General features: G+C 37.1%; 1 protein-coding gene across 1 annotated transcript; it reads left to right on the top strand.

Annotated features, from left to right (window-relative positions):
* The first annotated feature begins 571 nt into the window (after window positions 1-571).
* LOC117418646 (thyroid receptor-interacting protein 11-like) lies at window positions 572-21120 on the top strand. Its single transcript, XM_058991502.1, has 21 exons — window positions 572-1289; window positions 3443-3504; window positions 3633-3743; window positions 4290-4565; window positions 4918-4986; window positions 5126-5291; window positions 5675-6019; window positions 6128-6168; window positions 7233-7325; window positions 7524-7742; window positions 8022-11060; window positions 11197-11337; window positions 11617-11810; window positions 12181-12344; window positions 12502-12605; window positions 13986-14085; window positions 14728-14809; window positions 15118-15232; window positions 16072-16188; window positions 16346-16481; window positions 16809-21120. Exons 1-21 carry the CDS (start codon window positions 1151-1153, stop codon window positions 17021-17023), a joined length of 5928 nt encoding a protein of 1975 aa, XP_058847485.1. The 5' UTR covers window positions 572-1150; the 3' UTR covers window positions 17024-21120.
* The last annotated feature ends 902 nt before the right edge of the window (window positions 21121-22022 follow it).

Here is a 22022-nt window from a genome sequence, read left to right as displayed (position 1 = left end):
TGGTGTCTTTCATATATAACCAACTCCAAACAAATAGCAATGTTCAAGGTCTGTAAGGTTACTCTGTACAGTTCACAATATGGATTACCAAGTGGGTGGTTGGGGTTATACAAATATGATTCAGTCGTGGTTTGTCTAAATAATAAGTGATTTTATCAGTGAGGATAATATTAACCCATGTCAATTATATGAACACAAACCCAACATTGCTAGCATTTTTAAATATTTTGGTACCAGTGCAGTAGTATCTTCAATTTACCTTACACATAATTTTCATTGCCCACTGCTAGTATCCGGTTTACCTGAATCACAGTAATGAAATGTTTTTATTTTTATTTTTAGATTTAAAAAACCAAAAAAGTTCCTATTTTAATATTATCCAGGCAAGTAGTAATGTTAACACGTTGCCATGTAATATAAAAGCTTGGTTTCACCAATTCTGCCAAGGCGGCCTTAATGCCAGTGGAAAGGATAGAGGGAGAAATACAAAAAAGGGCTAATATTTCAACCAAAAAGAGACCCCAAAAAATCGTAGGTTTCAGTTTTGCAGACCAGCAAAACTTGTCACTGCAGCGTATTTTGAAATTGAAATCTTGCAGTTTACTTGTTGGTCCGCCAGCATCCCATGATGCTGCTGTGTTGCTGTACACGTACCACACAGAGAGCAGTGCTGACATGGCTGCCGTCGAGTTGGCAGGGAAAAACAGCTGTACACACCGACATAAAAACAATAACACCGGGGATTGAAAACCTGTCGCTTAGTATTTGAAATTGTTGACCTTTCTATTGGACCTGTCAGTGTTTTTGGTTTTTTTAGTTTTTTTTTTTGAGAAACTGTAGCTGCTCCTTTTCCCCGGTCGGTCAAGTTAAAAAAAAGCCTCGGGTTTTCTTGCAGGAATTAACCGAAAATCTCAAACTCAAAGCCGCCTGGGTAACACGGTGTAATACCCGGTTTATACATAAATCATATCAACAAAGCGTAATCGAATAGTTTGTGTGGTTATTGTGTTTTTTTTGTTTGTTTTGTTTTATTTGTAGTAAATGCTGTTGAAGTTTTATATTAACAGTACATTAATATCGAAGTAAAAGCATTTATGAGGACAACACCCGGTTATTTATAGGTCGTGATCTCGACGGTCCTGTTACAAAAATGGCTTCTTGGCTTGGTGGGATCGGTACGGGGCTTGGACAGTCTCTGGGGCAGGTTGGTGGGAGTCTGTCATCGTTTACCGGCCAGATCTCTAGCTTTACCAAAGACATTCTCCTGGAGGGTACGGAAGAAGTTGGAGGTATGTATTTCTGTTTGGCTGCTTAAGAAAATGTTCTTGCAGCCTTCAAGAAAATCCATAGCAATTTAATGTAAATATTATAAACTGTATGCAAGATGTTCATATAGTGCAGGACCAACTGGGATGTGCACATGGTGTCACATATGGATGCACAGTCAATTACAATACTAACACAAAACAAAACCGGTAATGGTACTTAATGGCACGACATGCTTTTGACATGTTGTACCGTATTGTTAATGTTAAAACAACAAACTTGTTGATTTAAAGACTGTATTCCAATTTAAAAAAATGCTTTATTTAAAGAAACAGATACTGTATGCAACAGTGTGAATTAAATATATGAATACCCCTAAACAAAAATGTATCCACTCAACGTTGTACGCAGAAAAGAAAGACGAGCTTTCTAATTGATTAATAATTAGCACCCCATAAGAGTATACACACCAATAAACCTGGAATACCATTAAGTACCCTGAAGTACAGTAGTTCGTTTTTTTTTTTGTGGTATAATGGTGTGTATTCATCTATATTCATAGGCATTCATGCTGCAATGCTTCAAACAGATTAACTGTTCCAATATGAACACTGAGCCTACACACATGAGTTACACAAATTTACAAGTTTGCCAGATCCTTATGTTTCTTGACACTACTTTTTTGTTTCTTTCTTTTTCTGTACGTTTCCTACCAGGCCACTCCCCCCTGTTTATTTATATTAATGTAACCTGTGCATTCACAGCTCACACAAGTCTTAAGTTTCAAAATATTTCAAACATAAAAATGATTCTAAGATGGGTGCATTTTGTTTGACAATGACTGCCTTTCAAGCATACAAAATTGCATTAGGGCCAGGATGATTGTCATATCTTGATCCATTTCAAAGATCTTTGAATTTGTTATAGCCTGACCTATTTACTTGTTATCTTAAATATTGAACTTTGCTCCTTGTATTGTATCTGTACAATATCTGCTCAGTTTTAACTATTTCCAAAAGTTTTTTTTTTTTTTTCCACGACTCATCTGTGCCTGTCATAGTAACAGAATCATGGCCTCAATTACAAACAGGCCTTTCCATCAGCAAGCACCTTGACTGAAGCTAGTTCTTCAGGATGTAAATACCTAAAGAACATGCCTACTGTGTTTTACTTGATACAGATAAACTTGATACACTTGCCTTTAAAACGGTGATAATATTATAAAAAAGTAACCTAGCAGTAACACAGAAAAAGTAAACATTGTCTGTCTGATTAAGATCAAGCTGCGTTGTAGGGAACTTTGATCTTTTTGGGTTCCAAATAGTCAGTGAGTCATGAGTGGGGCAGCAAGTTCAAATAATCATGTACTGTTTGGGATGGTAATTTGTTATAGGTCCGCCTTGAGAATACACTATTAAATATTGGAAGTCTGACATAATTTAGGCTTACTGCATTGACTGTTACCCATAACCCATCAAGCATATTCATTTATTATTACACTAATTTTGTTAGAGTGTTCACTGTTCATGTTATTTTGCTTCTCAGGGAATTATGTTATTTGGTAGGGAAAGCAGGGTGGTGTTATCTTTGTTTGCTGTACTGTAGATGTGGATGATCTGTGGGATTATCCAGTTTTGTACAAGGCCAAGATACATGATAATGGCTGAGTCTACTCTGAAATAAGCTTCCACTTTCTGCTTTGTGGAATGTGTAGTATTTTAAACCAGCTGGTAAAACCAGGGCCGGCCAGCATGCTTGACATATATATATATATATATATATATATATATATATATATATATATATATATATATATATATATATATATATATATATATATATATATATATATATATACATATACTGAGCTCTTAATGCAGCTGTTTCCATATCCTGCTTTTAGAACACTACACAATACTTAAATGCACAAACACATTGATACCCATTCAAGATTTAGATTAGTTTGGATTTTAGAGATATTACCAACATATTAACAAAAAAGCTTCATTAAAAAAAAAAAGGAACTGGGGGTAATTTTCAAAAATGTTGTCACCTAGTTTTTACAGCATTACATCTCTTAGCATTATGCAACCAATACATTTTTGTCTATTGACATTTTTGGACAATCTGTTTATCAAACATCTTTTAATTGGCTAAATATTTTTTCTTTCCACAGATGCTGCCACTGAACTGCAACATAAAGAGCTGGAAGCAGCATACATCACACAGAAATCAGAGGTCAGTGTAAACCTTTTCTTTTTTTAAATTAGATTGTTTTTACATGCAAACCTCCTACTAGTTCATAGTTGCAGGCAACTGTCATTTGTGTTTACTGATTAGTTTGTACCATCTTTTTTTTTCCCCAGTATGAACGATTGAAAAAAATCCACATGGAGCTAGAGGAGAAGCATGAAGCCGCAGAGATCCAGATAAAACAACAGTCTTCTGAGTACAGGGGTCAATTGCAGCAGAAAGAGGTATTTATTTACAACCCTGGCACAGGACCTGACAGTGAACATTATGTGTTTTAGGTAAAATCACTTGGCAACTTTGAACTGCTGGTGTGAAAAAATAACTTTTCAAAATTTAGATATTGTTTGTTTTCTCTACCTGCTTTCATTTTTCATTTCAAGTTTCATTGCTCCATGAAGGACTTTTCCAAAAAAGCAGCTGCTCAAAATAGCCACATAACTTTACAGTGACCTCATATTCAGTATGTAAATTAATTTGTCAAAAGTTATATAGCAATCTTCAACTAAAAAGTCAGTCTGAAAATGTGACAGTTGTTTTAAAAGTTGATTGGCAAAGGTTTAGCATGCATTGTTGGTGAGGGGTAATGTTTTATTGGTTAAATTTTAAATTTGAATCCCAGTAATAGCAGGAGTTTGAACCCCGCTCACATCTGCAGTCAGCTCTAGTATGGTGTTTTTTTCTTTCTCTAGGATGAAGACCAGACCTATCAAGTAATTGATATATATATAATATATACTTTTTTTTTTTTTTTTTTTTTTTTTTGCTTTTAGGTGGAGATAAGCCACCTGAAAGCCAGGCAGAATACCCTGCAGGATCAGCTGCACAAACTGCAGACAGTTGCACAGTCTGCTCAAGGCGATGCTGCCATATTACCTGCCACCTCCACGTCCACCTCCTTTCTTTCTAGGGATAGACCTCATCCAAGCTTTCAGGGCGATGATATGGACTTTGGAGATGTGATCTGGTCTCAGCAGGAGATCAACCGCCTGTCCAATGAGGTGTCCAAACTCCAGGCAGAAGTTGCTCACTGGAGGACTCTGTCACAGGTCAGTTTTACCATTTTCTTTGTAATGTCACATGAATGTGTTCACTATTACAGGCATTTATTGATTTAGGTGATTTGTATGCTACTTATATACTAGACAATCTACTCTAACTAAAATTTAAGTCAAGTAATGAAAAAAGGTGTTCTGCATGCTAACAGCAGGGGGCACTCTTGCACCAAACACATACTATTTGTTTGGGCCAAATTTCTAGGTTTTTACTTTGTACCAATTTGACAAAATTGGTAAATCTGGTGCCAGGTCTTAATATTGATTAGTTTGTTGATGTAAGAAAAGAGATATTTGAATTTTTTGATGTCATTAGTAACACCAAGCTTTTCTTTATTTGATTTAGACCTCTAGAACTCAAGGGGCAGTCAGTACTGACCAGGGTGAGATCTACAAGCTGCAAAAAACTATTACGGTAAGAGACACATGCAGTTTATTTGAGGTGCTTATGAAATACTTTTTTTTTTTGATGCCTCTCACAATATTTGTGTTATCAGGCCCTTAGTGATTTGAACCACACAAATACCTTGTATGTATTTATTTTATTATACCAGGAGTTAAAAGAAACTATGAGCCAGGAAATTGATGAACACCAGCATGAGCTCTCAGCATTGCAAGATGCACACAGGCATAAACTGTCAGAGATGACATGCCGGCATCGGAAGGAACTTGTCGAGTATGAAGAGAGAATTGAAGAGTTGGAGGAGCAGTTACAGCCAGGTGAAAACAAAACTTTCAATTACATTTTTAATTCCATGTTTCCATCAACCACATGGGGACAAGATGAAAGTTGTTTGATAGAGCCTAATTACTGTTGTGGAAATTGCAGTAGAAGCGATCGTTAAACTTCAGACTAATGAAAAACCTGCAATAGTAGTCAGTCAGGAAAGCCGGTGAAGACATTTATAAATTGGAAATATAGGCAAGCTTTTAGTGCTGTACTAATAAATCATTTTGTCTTCAAATTACAACCATGACATTCTACAGTTTAAGGCCTAGTAAGAGAAATGTGATTTATTTATTTTTCATCTGCTTTTTGTATTTAAGTGTAGCTTACCATCTAGAGAAAACCTGTGCTTCTCTTAATTCCTTATCAATTTCAGGTGGCTCCAGTGCAGGGACCCCCGAACATTTCAAAGCCTCAGAGCAGCAGCAGACAATTCGAGCCATGGAGATTGAATTGACTTCCAGAAAACAGAGTGCAGAAAAACTGGAGCACAAGATAAAAGAGATGACTGAAAGCCTCATCATTGCTGAGCAGGAGCGCGTCGCCTTGCTTCAAGAAAAGGAAAATGCTCAGGCTGAGACAGATACATTAATGCAGACTTACAAAAGGCTGCAGAACACTGTAGATGAGCTTCAGACCAGAGTGGATGATCAAACGGAAAAATCTATGCAAAAATCACATCCTGAAAATGAGATTAATGGCTTGAAAAAAGCATTAGTAGGTAGGGTGCCTGTGATAGCTGTTTTTTTTTTTTTTTTTTTTTAAATATAGTTTTTAAAATGTACACCAAGTTGCCTAAAACCTTTTTTTTATAATTATTATTTTGCAGCTGCAGAAAAGGAAATAACAAGGCTGAAAAATCTAAATCAGGTATGTTACATTAAAATTGTAGAAATAAGTGTCTCCCTAGTGGCGCATCTGGTAAAGGCGCTGAGAGTGGAGTGCAGGATGCGCCCTATTGGCTGGAGGTCGCTGGTTTGAGTCCAGGCTATTGTATTGCCGACCGTAGACGGGAGCTCCCAGGGAGGAGTGCACAATTGGCTGCGCGCCACTGGGGGGGGCCTTAGGTCAGCCAGGTTGTCCTCGGCTCACTGCGCACCAGCGACCCCTGTAGTCTGGCCGGGCGCCTCCAGGCTTGCCTGTAAGCTGCCCAGAAGAGCTGCATTGTCCTCCGATGCTGTAGCTCTGAGGTGGCTGCACGGTGAGTCTGCAGTGTGAAAAAAAGCGGTCAGCTGTTGGCACACGCTTCGGAGGACAGCGTGTGTTTGTCTTCACCGCTCCCAAGTCAGCGCGGGGTGGTAGCGCTGAGCTGAGCCTAAAAATAATTGGATATTCCAAATTGGGAGAAAATAATAAAATAATTGGCGATTTACTAAATTTAAAAAAAATATATAAGAGAATTGTAGAATTATGTATTTTTTTGCATGACATGTTTAGTAAGAGAAACATTCACTAATACTCTAGCTTGCATCTCTGCTGTGGTTAAAAAAAGTGTGACTTTTTGCCAAGCAAGAATGCAGTATTGAACATTTCAGCCAGGACACCAGTAAGACACCTGCTCATTTATTTATTTATTTATTTATTTATTTATTTATATATTTTTTTAAGTTGCATTTTTCAATTCCACAGAGTAGACAAGTCTTTAGTTTTGTGGCTTTGCTAGCAGCTATACTTGTAGTACCTGGTTGTCCGTCTAAACATTGAATAGGTCAAACATAACTTTTTCTGGATTATGACAATATCAGAAGGCAAGTTTATAATAGTGAAAATGGATTTGATTTATTAGGTTGTTAAACACCATTTTAATTCTGAATCTGTGTAAATAACCATTTGGAGAATCCATTTGTAAAACAAAAAAATAAATATACTTTTTTTTAAAACCATCTCTTTAAACTGTAGAAATGTGTACACTATTTGATTTTTATTTTTTTCAGTCCAAAGCTGAAGTAGAACATGCAGACATTTTAGAATTGAATACAATAATTACGACCTTGAAGGAAGAAAAGGAACAGATAGAGAAAGAAAAGGTATGTGCTGTCAAAAAAATAGTACTTTTGTTTTACTGTTTTTAAAAGTTAAGTGTAATATTGTAGTTGTGTGTTTTTAAATATTAACAAACTGACTGTATATTACAATTAACACCAATAGTATACTATATTATAAGTAGTAATCTTGTCAATTATATTTCCTAATAATTTATACAGAAGTGTGTTTTCTTTTTTTAGACAATTCTGCAGGAACAGCTTGAAAACATAAAACCTCAGCAAACGGTTGAGGACAATGCTGGAATTAATGAAGAACTTGGAGCAGAGTTATTGGAAGTGAAAGAACTGAGTGAAAAACTGCAAGAAAAAGAGAGACTGTTGGCAGACTGCACCATGGAAAGGGACACACTGATGGCAGAAGTAGAAGAATTAGATAAACAGAACCAAGAGGCAACTCGGGTAAGTAGCATACAACTTCAAGATAAAGTTTTAAAATCTAGATCATTGATTTCTGCAGTTAGGAAATAAGAATATTTATGTCTGGAATTCTTAAACCAGAGTTTTTATATGTTTGTTTTTAGTGTTAAAAAGGCATGTCCTGAGGAGACCTAAAACTGTGTATGATTAGCAAGAAATTATTTTGTTATAGTATACACATATGAAAGTTAGTGATCCTGAGTTAGTTGTAAGGGTTCATTTTTTGAATTGTTTCACAACTGAACTGTTTTAATATTTCAGCACCTGATTTCAATCAAGGATCAGCTGGTGCAGCAACGTAAAGAGGCAGATATCACCATAGATCGATTACAATCAGAACTGGAGAGCACTAGAAAGGATCTGGTCAAACGTGAGTCACAACACAAGACAATGCAAAAGGAGGTAGAGTCACAGCGTGAAAAACTGAGCCGGAGTGCATTCACCCTCAATGATATGCACATGAGTAAACAGCAAATCCAGGAAACCATGAAGGACCTCAAACAGCAACTGGGGAAAGCTCAAGAGCGCAGCACAGATTTTAAGAAGGAGAACTCTGAGCTGAAGGAACAGCTGCAGAAAGCTGAAGAGGAGCTTTCTGCAGCCAAGCTGGAGTTATCAAAGTCTGGTGACAGCACTTCAGACAGTGGGCAGCAGGAGCAGCTACTTGAACAAAAGGAAAGAGAAATTTCTAAATTGAGACGAGAAATTTTAGAAAGCAAAAACTTGCATGAAAAAGTACTGGCTACAAATTATGAGCTCAAAATGGAAGTTAAAAAGCTGCAAGTAGATTACAAGAATGCTGAAGGGAGTCTAGAAGTTGTGAATCAGCAGCTTAGAGATGCACAGTCTGTTAAAGACAAGGTCACCATGGAAAAAGACACTAGGCTGGAAGCTTTAAGAATGGAAAAGGTACAATTGAAAACTGAACTGAACCAGACTGAAAAGAGGTTAATGGAACAGGCTAAACAATATCGGCAAACTATTGAGGAACTTACAAGGGCACAGAATATGGATGCCTCTGCCTTACAAACAGAGCATGAGCGCCTGGTTAAATTGAACCAGCAGAAGGACTTAGAGATATCCGAGCTAAAACAAAGCATTGAGCAAATGGAAGCTGACCACCAAGAAACTAAAGAGATGCTGACGTCTAGCTTATCTGGACAGAAACAGCTGACAGAGTTAATCAAAGAGAAGGATGTGTTTATGGAAAAGTTTAAAGAAAGGGTGACAGAATCTCAAAAGGAACTGGAGAAGTGTGCCAAGGCAACTAAAGAATGTGAGGTCCTTAAGCATGCCCTTGAAGAAAAAGATAAACAGCTTGCTGTGATGAAAGAAGAAAACAGTCACCTCAAAGAGGAAATCGATCGACTGAAGGACCAGCAGAGTAGACCCCAATCCGTTGCTGAGCCCAAAACTCTGGATATAATAACAGAACTGGAGACTGAGATCGCACAACTCAAAACAAAAAAGGATGGCTTAGAAGATGAGATAACGGCTCTAAAGAAGACAATGAAGGAGCAAAAAGGAAGCTTTCAGGATTCCTTGCAGGAACAAGAAAGGGAGCTGGATCAGGCCAAAACAATGACTTTTACATATGAGAAACTCATCTTGGAGAAAGATAAGGAGATTGTTAGCCTTCAGGAGTCCATAGATCAGATCAAGATGCAGTTTCAGAGGGAAATGCAAGTAATCCACACTGATTCAGTTATTCTGCAGGAAGATAAGAGTGAGTCGTTGAACCGGGAGAATGGGAATGAGAAACATGATTTGTCCAAAGTTGAGATTGACAGACTGGTCAATGGGATGAAGGAAAAAGAAATAGAGATGAATCTTCTTAATGAGAAGAACTTGTCCTTGACCAAACAGTTGGATCAGCTGGTTGGCTCAAAAGATGAAGTTGGTAAACTTACTCATATCATCCAGCAGAAGGACTTGGAGATACAAGCTCTTCATGCAAGAGTCACCTCTGGAACCTACACGCAAGATGTTATCTATCTGCAACAACAGATACAAGCTTATGCAGTGGAAAGAGAACAAGTATTGGCAGTGTTGAATGAGAAGACCAGAGAGAATAGTCAGCTGAAGTCTGAATATCATAGACTCATGGACATTGTAGCTGCCAAAGAAACTGCCCTTCTGAAGCTCCAAGAAGAAAATCAGAAGATGTCTAGCATGAATGATATTGGAAGCCAAGATATGGTGCGAGAGACTATCCAAAACCTTTCAAGAATCATCAGGGAAAAAGACATTGAGATAGATGCCTTGACACAGAAATGCCAAACCTTGTTGACAGTCCTTCAAACTTCCAATAGCGGTCCGGGCAGCGAATCAAGTGGTGTGAGCAGTAATCAGTTTGAAGAGCTTCTCCAGGAACGGGACAATTTAAAACAGCAGGTGAAGAAGATGGAGGAATGGAAGCAGCAGGTTATTACCACCGTCAAGAACATGCAACATGAGTCGGCTCAGCTCCAGGAAGAACTTATCAAACTACAAAGCCAGGTCTTGTCCGAAAACGACTGCAACTCTAAACTGTCTGTCCATTATAACAGCTTGATCCAGGGTTATGAGCAGAAGGAGAAGAAGCTAGGTAGTCTAAGTCAGGAACTTGCTCAGGTTCAGCAAAGTATCAGTCAGCTTAGCAGCACCAAGGACTTCCTACTTGAAAAACTAGGCCTAGATCTAGTGGTGAACATTCCAGAAGTAATAACTCCTTTAATGACAGCTACTCCATCCGAAGGTACAATTCAGGAAGAGAATGAAGGACAGGTAAAAAGGCTGCATCTTGAGCTGGAACATTTGAGGAAAGTTATAGAGGAGAAAGATACAACTATAAGGACTCTTAAAGAAAATAACCATCGGTTGTCCAACTCTTTAGCTTCTACATCTGAAAGTGAAAAAAAAGGACAAGAAGCAGCAGCATCTGAGATCAAGCAGACAAAGGATAGACTCGATGTTCTTCAGAAATCTCTAAGAGAAAAAGACCTTCTTATCAAATCCAAAGGTGACCAGCTGAACCCTTTGACTGAAAGTCTGAGAAACAAGGAAAATGACAATGAAGTGTTGAAACAAGCAGTGACCAATCTCAAAGAAAGAACGGTGATTTTGGAAATGGACATTCACAAGCTAAAAGAGGAGAATGACCAAATAATGGTGAGGTCCAGAGAGAAAGAGACTGAGTTCAGAGCGTTGCAGGAGACAAACATGCAGTTTTCCATGCTTTTGAGGGAGAAAGAGTTTGAGTCAAATTCCATGAGGGAAAAGGCATCTGCCTTGGAGAAAATGCTGAAAGAAAGGGAGCAGGTTAGTAGCTTTGAACTGTAGATTTTGGGAACATTTCACTTTCATTCATTGCTTGAATAACCTGTTTCATTCAGTTTTAAATCAGAGCTTTGCTCTGGATATTTGTTTTAATAAACCCTTTGCAATCTCTTAACAGGGTAAATCAGGTGAATTAAACCAGTTGTTGAATGAGGTAAAGTCAATGCACGAAAAGGCAGTCAAATTCCAAAAAGAGAGAGACCAGATGATGCTAGCTCTAAAGCAGAAGCAGATGGAAACAAGTGCTATTCAGAATGAGGTGAACATTTTTCATAATTATTGTAAACCAACCCAGATACCTTGTGAACGGAATAATACTGTAGATCAGCATGCCTAACTGTGATGATTATGCTCTGTGGAACCTTTTCAGTGTCCAAGACTAACACCCTTGTTATGTTATAGTATTTACCAATTTTACCAATGACTAAAGTCAGCTTTGTTGCTGAAACTGAGTATGTGACACACACATTCATACAGATTTGAATATTAAGTGAAGGTTTAACAAGCTGAGTATCAAAGGCATGAACTGTGATCTCAGTTGCAGCACTTGCGTGACAAGGAGCAGCGGCTAGCACAGGAGCTGGATCGTCTGCGTAATCACCTGATCGAGATGGAGGATTCATACACCCGGGAGGCTGTTGCTGCAGGGGACCGAGAGACAGAATTGAGGAGGAAGGTCACGGCCCTACAAGAAAAGCTAGACTCCTCCTCCACTGCTGTGGAAAGTGCAAGGTATACATGCAGCTGTAGCAAACAAACTGTTTGGCACTGTTTATCGTTTTCTCACTCAGTTCTGGAGAGATACATGCAGGTTGGTAGCAACCAAATTCAATAAAACAATTAATGGTAATGTATGGATTTGTCAAATTTGGTCTCTTGTCAAGGTTTTGAAAAGTTATCATCATGTTGGTAACTTAAAAGATGCACAAAGAGAGCTTTATATAATGAAAAACACAGAATATGGAAGAAAATAAATTATTTGTTGGAGAGGAAATCAAGAAGACTCTTAGGTATATACAGTTGAATTTGTTTTTTTTTGTGTGTGTGTGCAAATATGTATATCTTATGCTGTGTTTTTTTTATTTTTTATGTTTTATTTTAGCCACCAAGCAAGTATGCAAGTGGAATCATTACAGGAGCAATTGAACACTGTTGTGCGTCAGAGAGATGAAACCTTAGTACAGCTGAACATGTCACAAGAGCAAGTGAAACAGTATGCAGTGTCACTCTCGAACCTGCAGATGGTGCTAGAACAATTCCAACAAGGTGAGTCAAGACAAGAGATGGCAGATGTGCTTCCCAATGTTGAAAAAACAAACTTTATAAACCTATAGTATTATTTTCAAACTAGAATACATTTTAGCATGTAGTTTTAAATACAAATATGAACAAATTATAATTGAGTCTTGTTTTCTTATTCTAGAGGAGAAAGCCATGTATTCAGCAGAACTGGAGAAGCACAAGAAGGAAAAGGCAGAGTGGAAGAGGAAAGCAGAAAAACTGGGGGACCGAGTGTCAAGCCTGCAGGTATGTTCCTCTGCCTGAGGAAGAATCCTAAGGAAATATCAGACACATAGCAATGTGCAAAGTTAACTTAACCAGGAAAAAGACCTCTGCATTAATGATTTTCCACTTCCCAATAAAATGTTAAAGGAAATAAAAGGGTGATCAAATCCTGAACCAAACATAGTAAAGAGAACCACACTTCTGTTGAACATTCTTAATAATTTATTAAATGCGCGTCAGGCACGCCAGGTCTAATTAATTTTCACACGCGCAGTTAATTTTAGACGTGCTGTTTAAAAGTATTTTTTTTCACAGTCAAACGGGTTTAAATGGCCCTGCATATCAACAAAGCACTCACTTGGCATCTCCAGCCCCGCCCCACCCTTTCGTTCGCTATCGCTTTCACACATGTAAGAAATAAATAATAATAAAAATAATAGTCGTACATACCGATCAATCATCTCCTGATCACTCGTTTTATCACCAAACTCCTCAATAATGTGATCCAAGTCATTATTTTATTGCTATAACATCTGGAAAAAGCTCTGCAAATGTCCATGATAGTCTCTGTGTGCTGACGCACTCAGCCAGCTTGTTTACTATGACCGCCCCATTATCTGATATCAGGGCCATGTATAACTAATCATGAGATACGCTCCTTTTTTTTTTATTTTTTTTTTCCGACTTGTCTCGGCTCCTGTCGCTCCCACTCGGCAATTGAATGGTTTTCTCGGCTTTTTCCGGAGAAAAAACGACTAGAAACCCGTTTTTTGCGTTGCTATAATGATGTCAGACCCAGTCCGACAAAGGACCTGAGAGGAATAATTGCAATGTCGGACCCAGTCCGACAATGGACCGCAAAGGGTTAATATACTTGTTCTGACATGTTAGATATGTGTGACTCTAAGCACTTCCACAGCTGGGTTTTGTTAGAGCATTTTACAGCACTGGAGAATCCACGTGCATTGAATCCAGCACTTATTTTTTTCAGTTAATCCTGTGATAACCAAGGATAAATGGTTGATTCAATCCAAGGTGATTCTCCAGTGCTGTAAAACACTCTTAACAAAATCTATCTGTGGCTTACCCCAGTGGGGTATAGGTTGATCAAACCAACCCCTTAGTCTGCCATAATTGCCTTTTTAATCCTAATATCTTCCAGCTGAAGCATAAATAATCTTGATGTGTTTTTGAGTCATTATCATACTGAAATATTCTTAACATGTGGCTGTTTGGAATCAGTTCAGTTTGGCAAAATGGTCTACTTTTTCTTTTCTTTAGTTCAGACAACTTTCATGGAATCATTACTACAGAATATTTTTTATTATTTATTATGTTTTACCTTTCTTGTCAACAATCAAGACATACTGTTTTTTAAATATCCTCTCCTCCAACTCTCAGACGAATCTGGATGAAGCCAATACAGCCCTGGAATCTGCGTCAAGACTCACTGATCAGCTGGACCTGAAAGAAGAGCAAATTGAGGAATTAAATAGACAAGGTGAGGTGCTACATCTCTGAAACACAGGGATTCAGTCTGGCTGACAATGCTCAATTAACCTGTTTTAATTTCCTTGGAATGGAAAGCAGACTGGAATTAACAAAACCTCCAATGTTTATGCCAGTGTTAATGGAGTAGGCACCTGTAGGTATAATTCAATCCTGGCTTTGGTGTGCTGGAAAGTTGTTGCCTGAGGCACCAAAAGCCTTTGCTTTTGATACAATGCTTTTACTGTTAACGTATCACAATTTCACAGGCTGTACTAAATTATAGCCTCCGATTTAATTACCTTCAGATAAATTCCTAGACATGATCTTGCTGGCCAGTAGTATTAATTTAGATTCTTACTATTCTTGATGCAAGGGGATGGAATGCCAGACATGTATTTTTTATAATGCTGCCTTAAATGGTTAAACACATCTGATTTTTGGAGTTGTAAATGTCTGGGTTACTGGTATCAAAAGCTGGGCTCATAGACTAGAAACTTGCTGACTTTGGCAGCCTTTTATGAAAATTTGTAAACCCATTAGTGCATATTTATATTACTAATGAGAAACATTTGAATTTGATTTGAATGGAATGTTAATGGATGCAAACAATGTTTAACTAATGCACGAGAGACTTACTGTGTTTGTTATATAGTGGGCCTTAGACAGGAGATGCTGGAAGATGCTCAGAATAAGCTTATGAATCTTGTGAACAGTACTGAAGGGAAAGTAGACAAGTAAGTATAGAATTTACTCCTAAAATGCAGTCCTGAAAGCATTAATTTCACCAAAAGACAAATTAACCAGAGCTTGCATGTTACCAGGAAGCACTTTTTGTTAAATTAGTTGTCAAATAATATAAAATGCTGTAGTGAGCAAGCTGACGGTCATTTCCACTACATGGTGGTAACGTAAAGTAAAAATGTGTTCCCTTTTTTACCCTATATACTAGTTCTCTAATAGTTGCACTTAACTTTCTTTACATTCTCACAGAACTTTAAAATTGTCTGTGATTGCGTAATCACACTTCATGCACTTTTTCTAGAGTCCTAATGAGGAACTTGTTTGTTGGTCACTTTCATACTCCAAAGAACAAGCAACAGGAGGTTCTCAGGTTAATGGGAAGTGTGTTGGGACTCCAGAAAGAAGAGATGGATGAGGTAGGATTCACAATTAAATAAATACAAAAATCTCGTTAACGGTCTCTATCTTTCTTACAGCAGTACACTTTGAATGTGAAAGGCACCGTAACAACCATTGTTCCTGAACATACTGTAGTTCTATATTTGTAATTGTTCTGAATTTGTATAACTTGAATGTCATTGTTGACTGTGGTTATTCAATCCCGTGAGACCATGATTGTTAAATCATGTAAAATGTGTAAGCAGGATTTGACTCTGTGTGTCATTTGTTTCCGATAGCTCACTGCCTTGAATGACAGCCTATTGGGGCTATGTCAAGCGCCACTAATTAGCACTAATCGTGGACGACCTTAACTAAGGTGGCATTAGGTAGTCCTATATTAGTTCTAATCGGGGTCTGTGAAACCAGATGTTAATACAGTAAAATACAATGGAAAGACGTCTGCATGAGTCGGATTATTTATAGAACTGCATCTGTATTTAGCGTGGACGCTCTTAAGATCATTAACAGTCCTCAGTTTATTAAACCTGAATAGTACAGTAAGTCATTTAAAGTGATGTTTAATTATTATATTGTACATGTGCAGAGTCAGGCAATTATTGAAGTAGTTGCTTTTTCACGATTCTGCAGTTGGCAGAAACAATGGAAGTGTGTGCCAGCTGTTTTACAGAATTTCCCTGCAGCTTTAAAGAAACACAGACTTTGAAATTAGTGGTAAATTCAGTTACAACTCAGCTTAAACTAGAATATTATATTTAACTGCTGGATTTTCTTGAGCTTAACATTTTCCATTAATGATTTTTGCATCACGGCAATTTCCCTGTATTCTCTTATTTTGTGGTTTGTCTTTTCACAGCTGATGGAGGAAGGTCGTGGTGTTACTGGGTGGGTGTCTAGTTGGCTTGGTGGCAGAAGTGCTCAAAGTGTCCCGAACACACCTCTGAGACCAGGGCATGCATCCGTTTTAAACAATGTGAGTTTTAACACAAGTTGTTTTCTTTTTGTTTTTTGTTTTTTTGTATTGATGCCAAAGCAAGTGCTGCACATGAAATGTTACATTTGCTTGAGTTAACAATATAATTGCAGTTTCATGACATTTTCTGAAGAAAAATACTTGTTTTCTGTTCCAGTCTTTCTCCGAGTTGTTTGTAAAGTTTTTGGAAGTAGAGTCGAGGCCACCACCGAAGCTGCCTGTGTATGACATGAAGCCTTTGAGTGCACCACCACCTGGCAAGCATTCCAGCAGCACAGCAGCCAATGCCACAGGTAAACTGCTTAGTACAGCAACACGTGCCACAGAAAGTGCAACATTAACTGTAGACAATGTCAGTCTCTGACTAAAAACCATAATGATAACCAGGTAGTAAAAAGTAATGATTTTAGAGTGGATTATTGCTTGGCAAAGGTAGCTAGACTGAAGGCAACAAATGCATTGGGCATGTTCAGGTATTTTTGTTCAGTATGTAAAGTTTTATTTTTTAAATGTCACAGATGAAATATATATATTGAAATAAATGCAAAATCATGATTTCATAGTTTTGATCTATAAGACTGCTGGTAGTATAATGTTAAGCTTGTGGTAATTTTCTCCAGGTCTTCCTGGAGCAAACAAAAGGATAGACTTCAATCCCTTTTTGGCCCCACGTTCAGCCGCTGTGCCTCTCATGACAACAGCAGCCCCTGGAGCAGGTGGGACCGGCCATCTTCTCATGAAGCCCATCTCTGATGCCTTGCCTACATTCACACCTTTACCTGTGTCTTCTGATGCCAGTGCTGGGGCAGTGCTGAAGGACCTCCTCAAACAGTGAATGACAACCATGCTCCCTTAAGCACTTTATAAGAGGAATGGACACTACAATAATTAAAACAAAAAAGGCCTTCCTTAAGTTATTAGAATCCAGAGTACTGTATGTGCATGCACCCTGCTTCCAAAAAATCACCACACTGTGATAAGGACTTCACTTGCGAATTAACGTCCAAGTCATTGTTTGTTTAAAGGTTGTTCCATGGTGGTTAGAGCCCATAATTCCTGGGTTCAAATCCTAGTTAAGTCACTACTTTAAATTGTAATCCCAAAGGTCTTTTGTGTGCCTAAGTCACACTGAGCTTTAAAACTGGGTACAAGCAGATTACTAACTGGAAATGATATGACTTTTAACTTGGGCTGTCTTGGCAATATTATAGGTTCTTTGTCTGTTTTTACAACTGCCCTGATTCAGTAAGATTCATTATTTATATCTGTGATTAGTATTTTTATGTAAGTTAATATTCAGCAACATTATATATAATATGGGATATTTATATATATATGTGGAATATTTATATTCTTTGGCACATGGCACGTCAAAGATTTGTAGGTTACCACATCTGGTAAATCCATACAGACACTTTTCTTTAAAATCCTTTTGGTGGTTTATAGGCAATTACAGCTACTTTTACAAAGTGCATGTGGTATAAGCAGTAGTTAATATTTGAAACTTGATTTCAATATTATTACCAGATGCCCAACAATGAATTGTTAATGGAATCCTTTAAATATAAAGCACCGTTATGCCTCAACTGTGGTATAGGTGGAAGAATTGAAGGTATTTCCTGTTTTCAGTTGGCAGTGTTTCACAGAGCTTTAAGAATCTGGAAAAAACACACAGTCCATATGAGTATTTATCTGTGTGAAGTGTTGGCAGCAAAGATTATAAATGAAAAATATAATGACCACCCCCACTAGAAAGATGTAGATAATGTAGGTATAAACATGGCCAATGTAATTTTGTGTCTTCTGTAAATTTTGTAGTGATCAATAAAAAAGGATTCCACCTTGTACTGCAACTAAGTAATACCGGTTATTTAAACCTGTAAGAATGCAATCTTTGTATTATTTCTAAATATACTGTCCACAGCAGTGTCTTTGCTGTAGTGCAAGCAGTATCTGTTTTCTTTTGGCTTTCTTGTGTTAAGTTCAGAAGAGGTTCAAATGGCCAGGTTTGTAGATAATGTATAGGAAACATCTCAGGCGATTTCCAGTGCGGATCTTTGTGCTTGCTTTGGTTTATTATGTATTTGGTACACCAGAACATAATTGGTAATTATTATTTAAATTTGTGCTAAATTGCACCCTCAATTTGTTATTCTATTGTGGAGCTCATTTGCAGTTATTGAGTGTTTGCTCACCAAGACACACATGTGTTGCTTTATTAATTTGTTGGTTATTTAAAGTTAATTAATGGCACTACACTTTATCACAATTATGCATTTATGTTCCCAAAAATTGTGGTGTTCATTTTTGCTCACAGTTCTATGGTGTTAGTGGCTGAAGGTATTAGGCAATCTTGGCACTGGAATCCTGCTTCTTAATCTAGGTAGACGTCCAGTTGCTTTTGGAAAATACTTATTTATTTTATGCTGAATGGCTAAGGGGAAGGAAGACCACACAAAAACAAGCATTTTTGTTGATCTTATAAAGTTAATTACAACAAACCAAAAATAAATGTATGACTGCTGATTCAGATTGCAGGAAGTCTCTTACAGGGTTTTATACATGTAAACCGTAAGTAGCTGGTCATTGAATTGTGAGTTGATTCTTGGTATTCTAGGATCCTGTGTGTAATTAAGCATCCAACTGTTTTATTTCATGTTTCCAAACCATTTGATCTGATGTGACAGATTATGCTACCGGGACTGGTTTTGTTTTTTGTTTTGTGTTCACAAAAACTATTTCTGTTTTTCTTTTTATAATACCATTGTTTGTTTTTCTTTATTGTTATTACTGGAAACTATATACAGTATTGTAAGGAACTTACCTAGGCATTAAAGACGAAAGCATACTTTACAGCTAATGTTAGTATGTTATGTTAGAGTAAGATCTTTTTCCACTTGAAATATAGCAATTTTCAGAGATCACGTTGCAGTCACTTATTTGTGAATTGCATTGACAAAGATCCACCTCTGGAATAATAGTGAAAACAAAGTAGAATGTCCACTGCAAACAAAATCCTAACTTGTTTTTCCAAGTGTTTTTTGTCCAAATGAGTATTTTGCAGAAAATGTATTTAAGCTGTATTTGATGGAAAGAAAGTACATGCTTTTGGCACATTCCTATTCTGTCAGTTGCATTTACTAAGTTGCATGTTTTCTACCAGTAATATTAAATGGAGGGTGACTGTTTGGAAAGCAGACATGATCTAAAAAAAAAAACCAAACACAAGGTCCCCATTTATAAAGGTCTGTATTAAATGTTTGTTAGATACAAGCAGCAAATATGTATAAAGACAATTGCTTTGCATAGAAAGACAGTATATGGGATGAGAATTAAAATTTGCCTTTAAATTGTGTAAGGTGATATTACTGGAGGTTTTGGTAGTGTATTACAAGCAGCAGTGTACCTTACACTTTATTTTTTTATACCCGGTACCACAATAAATAACACGCCTTTTAGAGGAACGTGTTTGTTTTGAGGCTGCACTGAAACTTCAATAACATAATTGTGAAACAAGTTTCAGGGGCTTCGGGACTTGACAACATTCAAGTCACTCTTTGTTTCACTACAGCTGCAGTACACCGTGCCTGACTAAGTGACTGGAAGTATACTATGCTGAAGTTGAATGTCGATAGTGTGTTACAACCCACTTTATTGGCACCGTTTTACAAATAGGGCCCATAGTAAGGGCTCATGTCTAACTTGCTGATGGTGAATCACAAAGACCTGTAGTGATCTAGCCTCGCAAGTCTTTGTGATTTCACTTTTAAATCCCAACAAAGTATTAACATCTAACTTGAATACACGCAACACTGCTTACTTCTCTTCACTCATCCAGGCACAGTTCAATGCAGCTGATACAAAGAGTATATCCAAATGTATATAACTCACTTTAAAACACATTGTAGATCTGTTTAATACTTAATCTTGTTAAAATGTTTGTTGAGGTTTTAATTATGAATCAACAATGCACAAAAGTCCCAGCACCTAAATTTAAATGCACACAAAACTTGATTTTAACAGGAAGGAGACATTTTAGTCTGGGAAAACCATGATGTCATTTCCTGCAGCATTTTCTTCTGTCTGCTCACCATCTGCATTTCATAAACATGTGCATCCCAGTTAAAATAGTAATTTATTTAACCCAAGCCATAACTTAAGTAGAAGTGATTTTCTTCCTGGCAAAGGCTGGAGAGTGAAGGCAACATAAGGAAAGTTAAATCATATATTAAAAAAAAAAAATTAAGGCATTGGCCCAAGCTTGATTGAGCTACTAATAGTTTCACCATACGTTGTATTTAAAATTCTCCAGGTTGATTTATTTTTATTTTAGATTTGAGTACAATCAGTACTGGTGATACAAAAACGGGTCATCCTCAATCTAACTGCAGGTGCAGAACAAGAAAGATTCACAGTACAACCCTTTTAATATAATTTCAAAGGTACTGTGCACAGAATGAAGACAATAACCAGAGTTGACTTGATCAGGAGTTCACCAAAACCTAGCAAAGTAAAGTAAGCATTAAAAAGTGTTTATACAACAAATATACCTGTTCTCTCTGTGGAAATCAAAATATTGTACAAGGTGATGCACTGATTTGCAATCAGTGCAGTCTGTCTACTATAATGTACATATTATGCATTGTAATAATTAGACATAATTATGTGTGCTATGTGCTGTTTTATATAACATTTCAATACTGTAGGATAACTTGCATGCATACTTGTATGTGATCTTATGTAAGTGGAAATCACTTGTCTGACTGATTAATTTTGTTGATATTAATGATAATATTATCAGGAGTGTCTCCATTGACGGCTATTATATTTTAGCTGTGACGTTTTAAGGTGATCATGAGAGGAGGGTGATATTAATTGGGTTTAATTGAATGTATAATGTATAATATGTCAATATATAAAGAAGAAAGTTTGTTTGTCTGTCTTTTCCTTTATGCATTTGGACCCCGCAGGAGCCAGTGCAACCAAACTTTGCATGGCCTCCTCTTTCATCCAGGGGAAGGTCGAGGGCTAGATTTGGATCCAAAATTTTGACCTCTGGGGTACTTTGTTTACTAACCCCATTGCTGGATCACTACAGTAGCCATGTATCTGAAATTAAAGAAACCAAAACCAAAAAATAAATAAAAAGAACAAAAATGACAACCCCCCCCCCCCCCCCCCCCCCCAAAAAAAAAGTTAAAAAAAGAGAAAGGGGTTTGAGCGCATTGTGTGACACCCAAGATCGGTAACTTATAGGAAACCATAATTTAGATATTGAATTTCCCCGGGCAACGGCAGGTACTTCAGCTAGTCATAAATATATATATATATATATATATATATATATATATCAACTTATACATTTTAAAAGTAAGACTAAATCATAAAACAGTTTCTGGTATTGTCTGTATTGGGGGGGAAAAAAATGTCTTTTAAAAGTGTTTTAAGAAAGCGTTGAAATGGTTTTGTTGAAGAGATCAGATCCACAATGCTGGGTTTTTTATTTGAGAATCGGCTGCAGTTTTGCTCTGTTTGTTAATAAAAAGAATGTTGGCAATGGTACAAGTTCTGCTGTATGTCAAGCTCAACGACTTTCCAGTTCAGTCTGATTAGCTGCATAAAGCTTGCCATTCATGTATGTGTGTTCACATCCATCTACATTTTTTTTGTATTTATTTTTTCTACAGTGCTGTTCCAATTGGAGATAATTATGACAGATAATTTATTAATGAAACCTTGATTTATGACATAACTGAACGGGAACTTTGGAAACTTGTTCACTTTTGTGTCGAAGATTCAGTAAAGCTTGTTTTCATAAGGTGCAGTGGTACCCC

The sequence above is a fragment of the Acipenser ruthenus genome, chromosome 18 (genome assembly GCF_902713425.1).
Source record: "Acipenser ruthenus chromosome 18, fAciRut3.2 maternal haplotype, whole genome shotgun sequence".
In the NCBI taxonomy this organism is placed as follows: domain Eukaryota; kingdom Metazoa; phylum Chordata; class Actinopteri; order Acipenseriformes; family Acipenseridae; genus Acipenser; species Acipenser ruthenus.
This window is presented reverse-complemented; position numbering and strand designations above follow the sequence as displayed.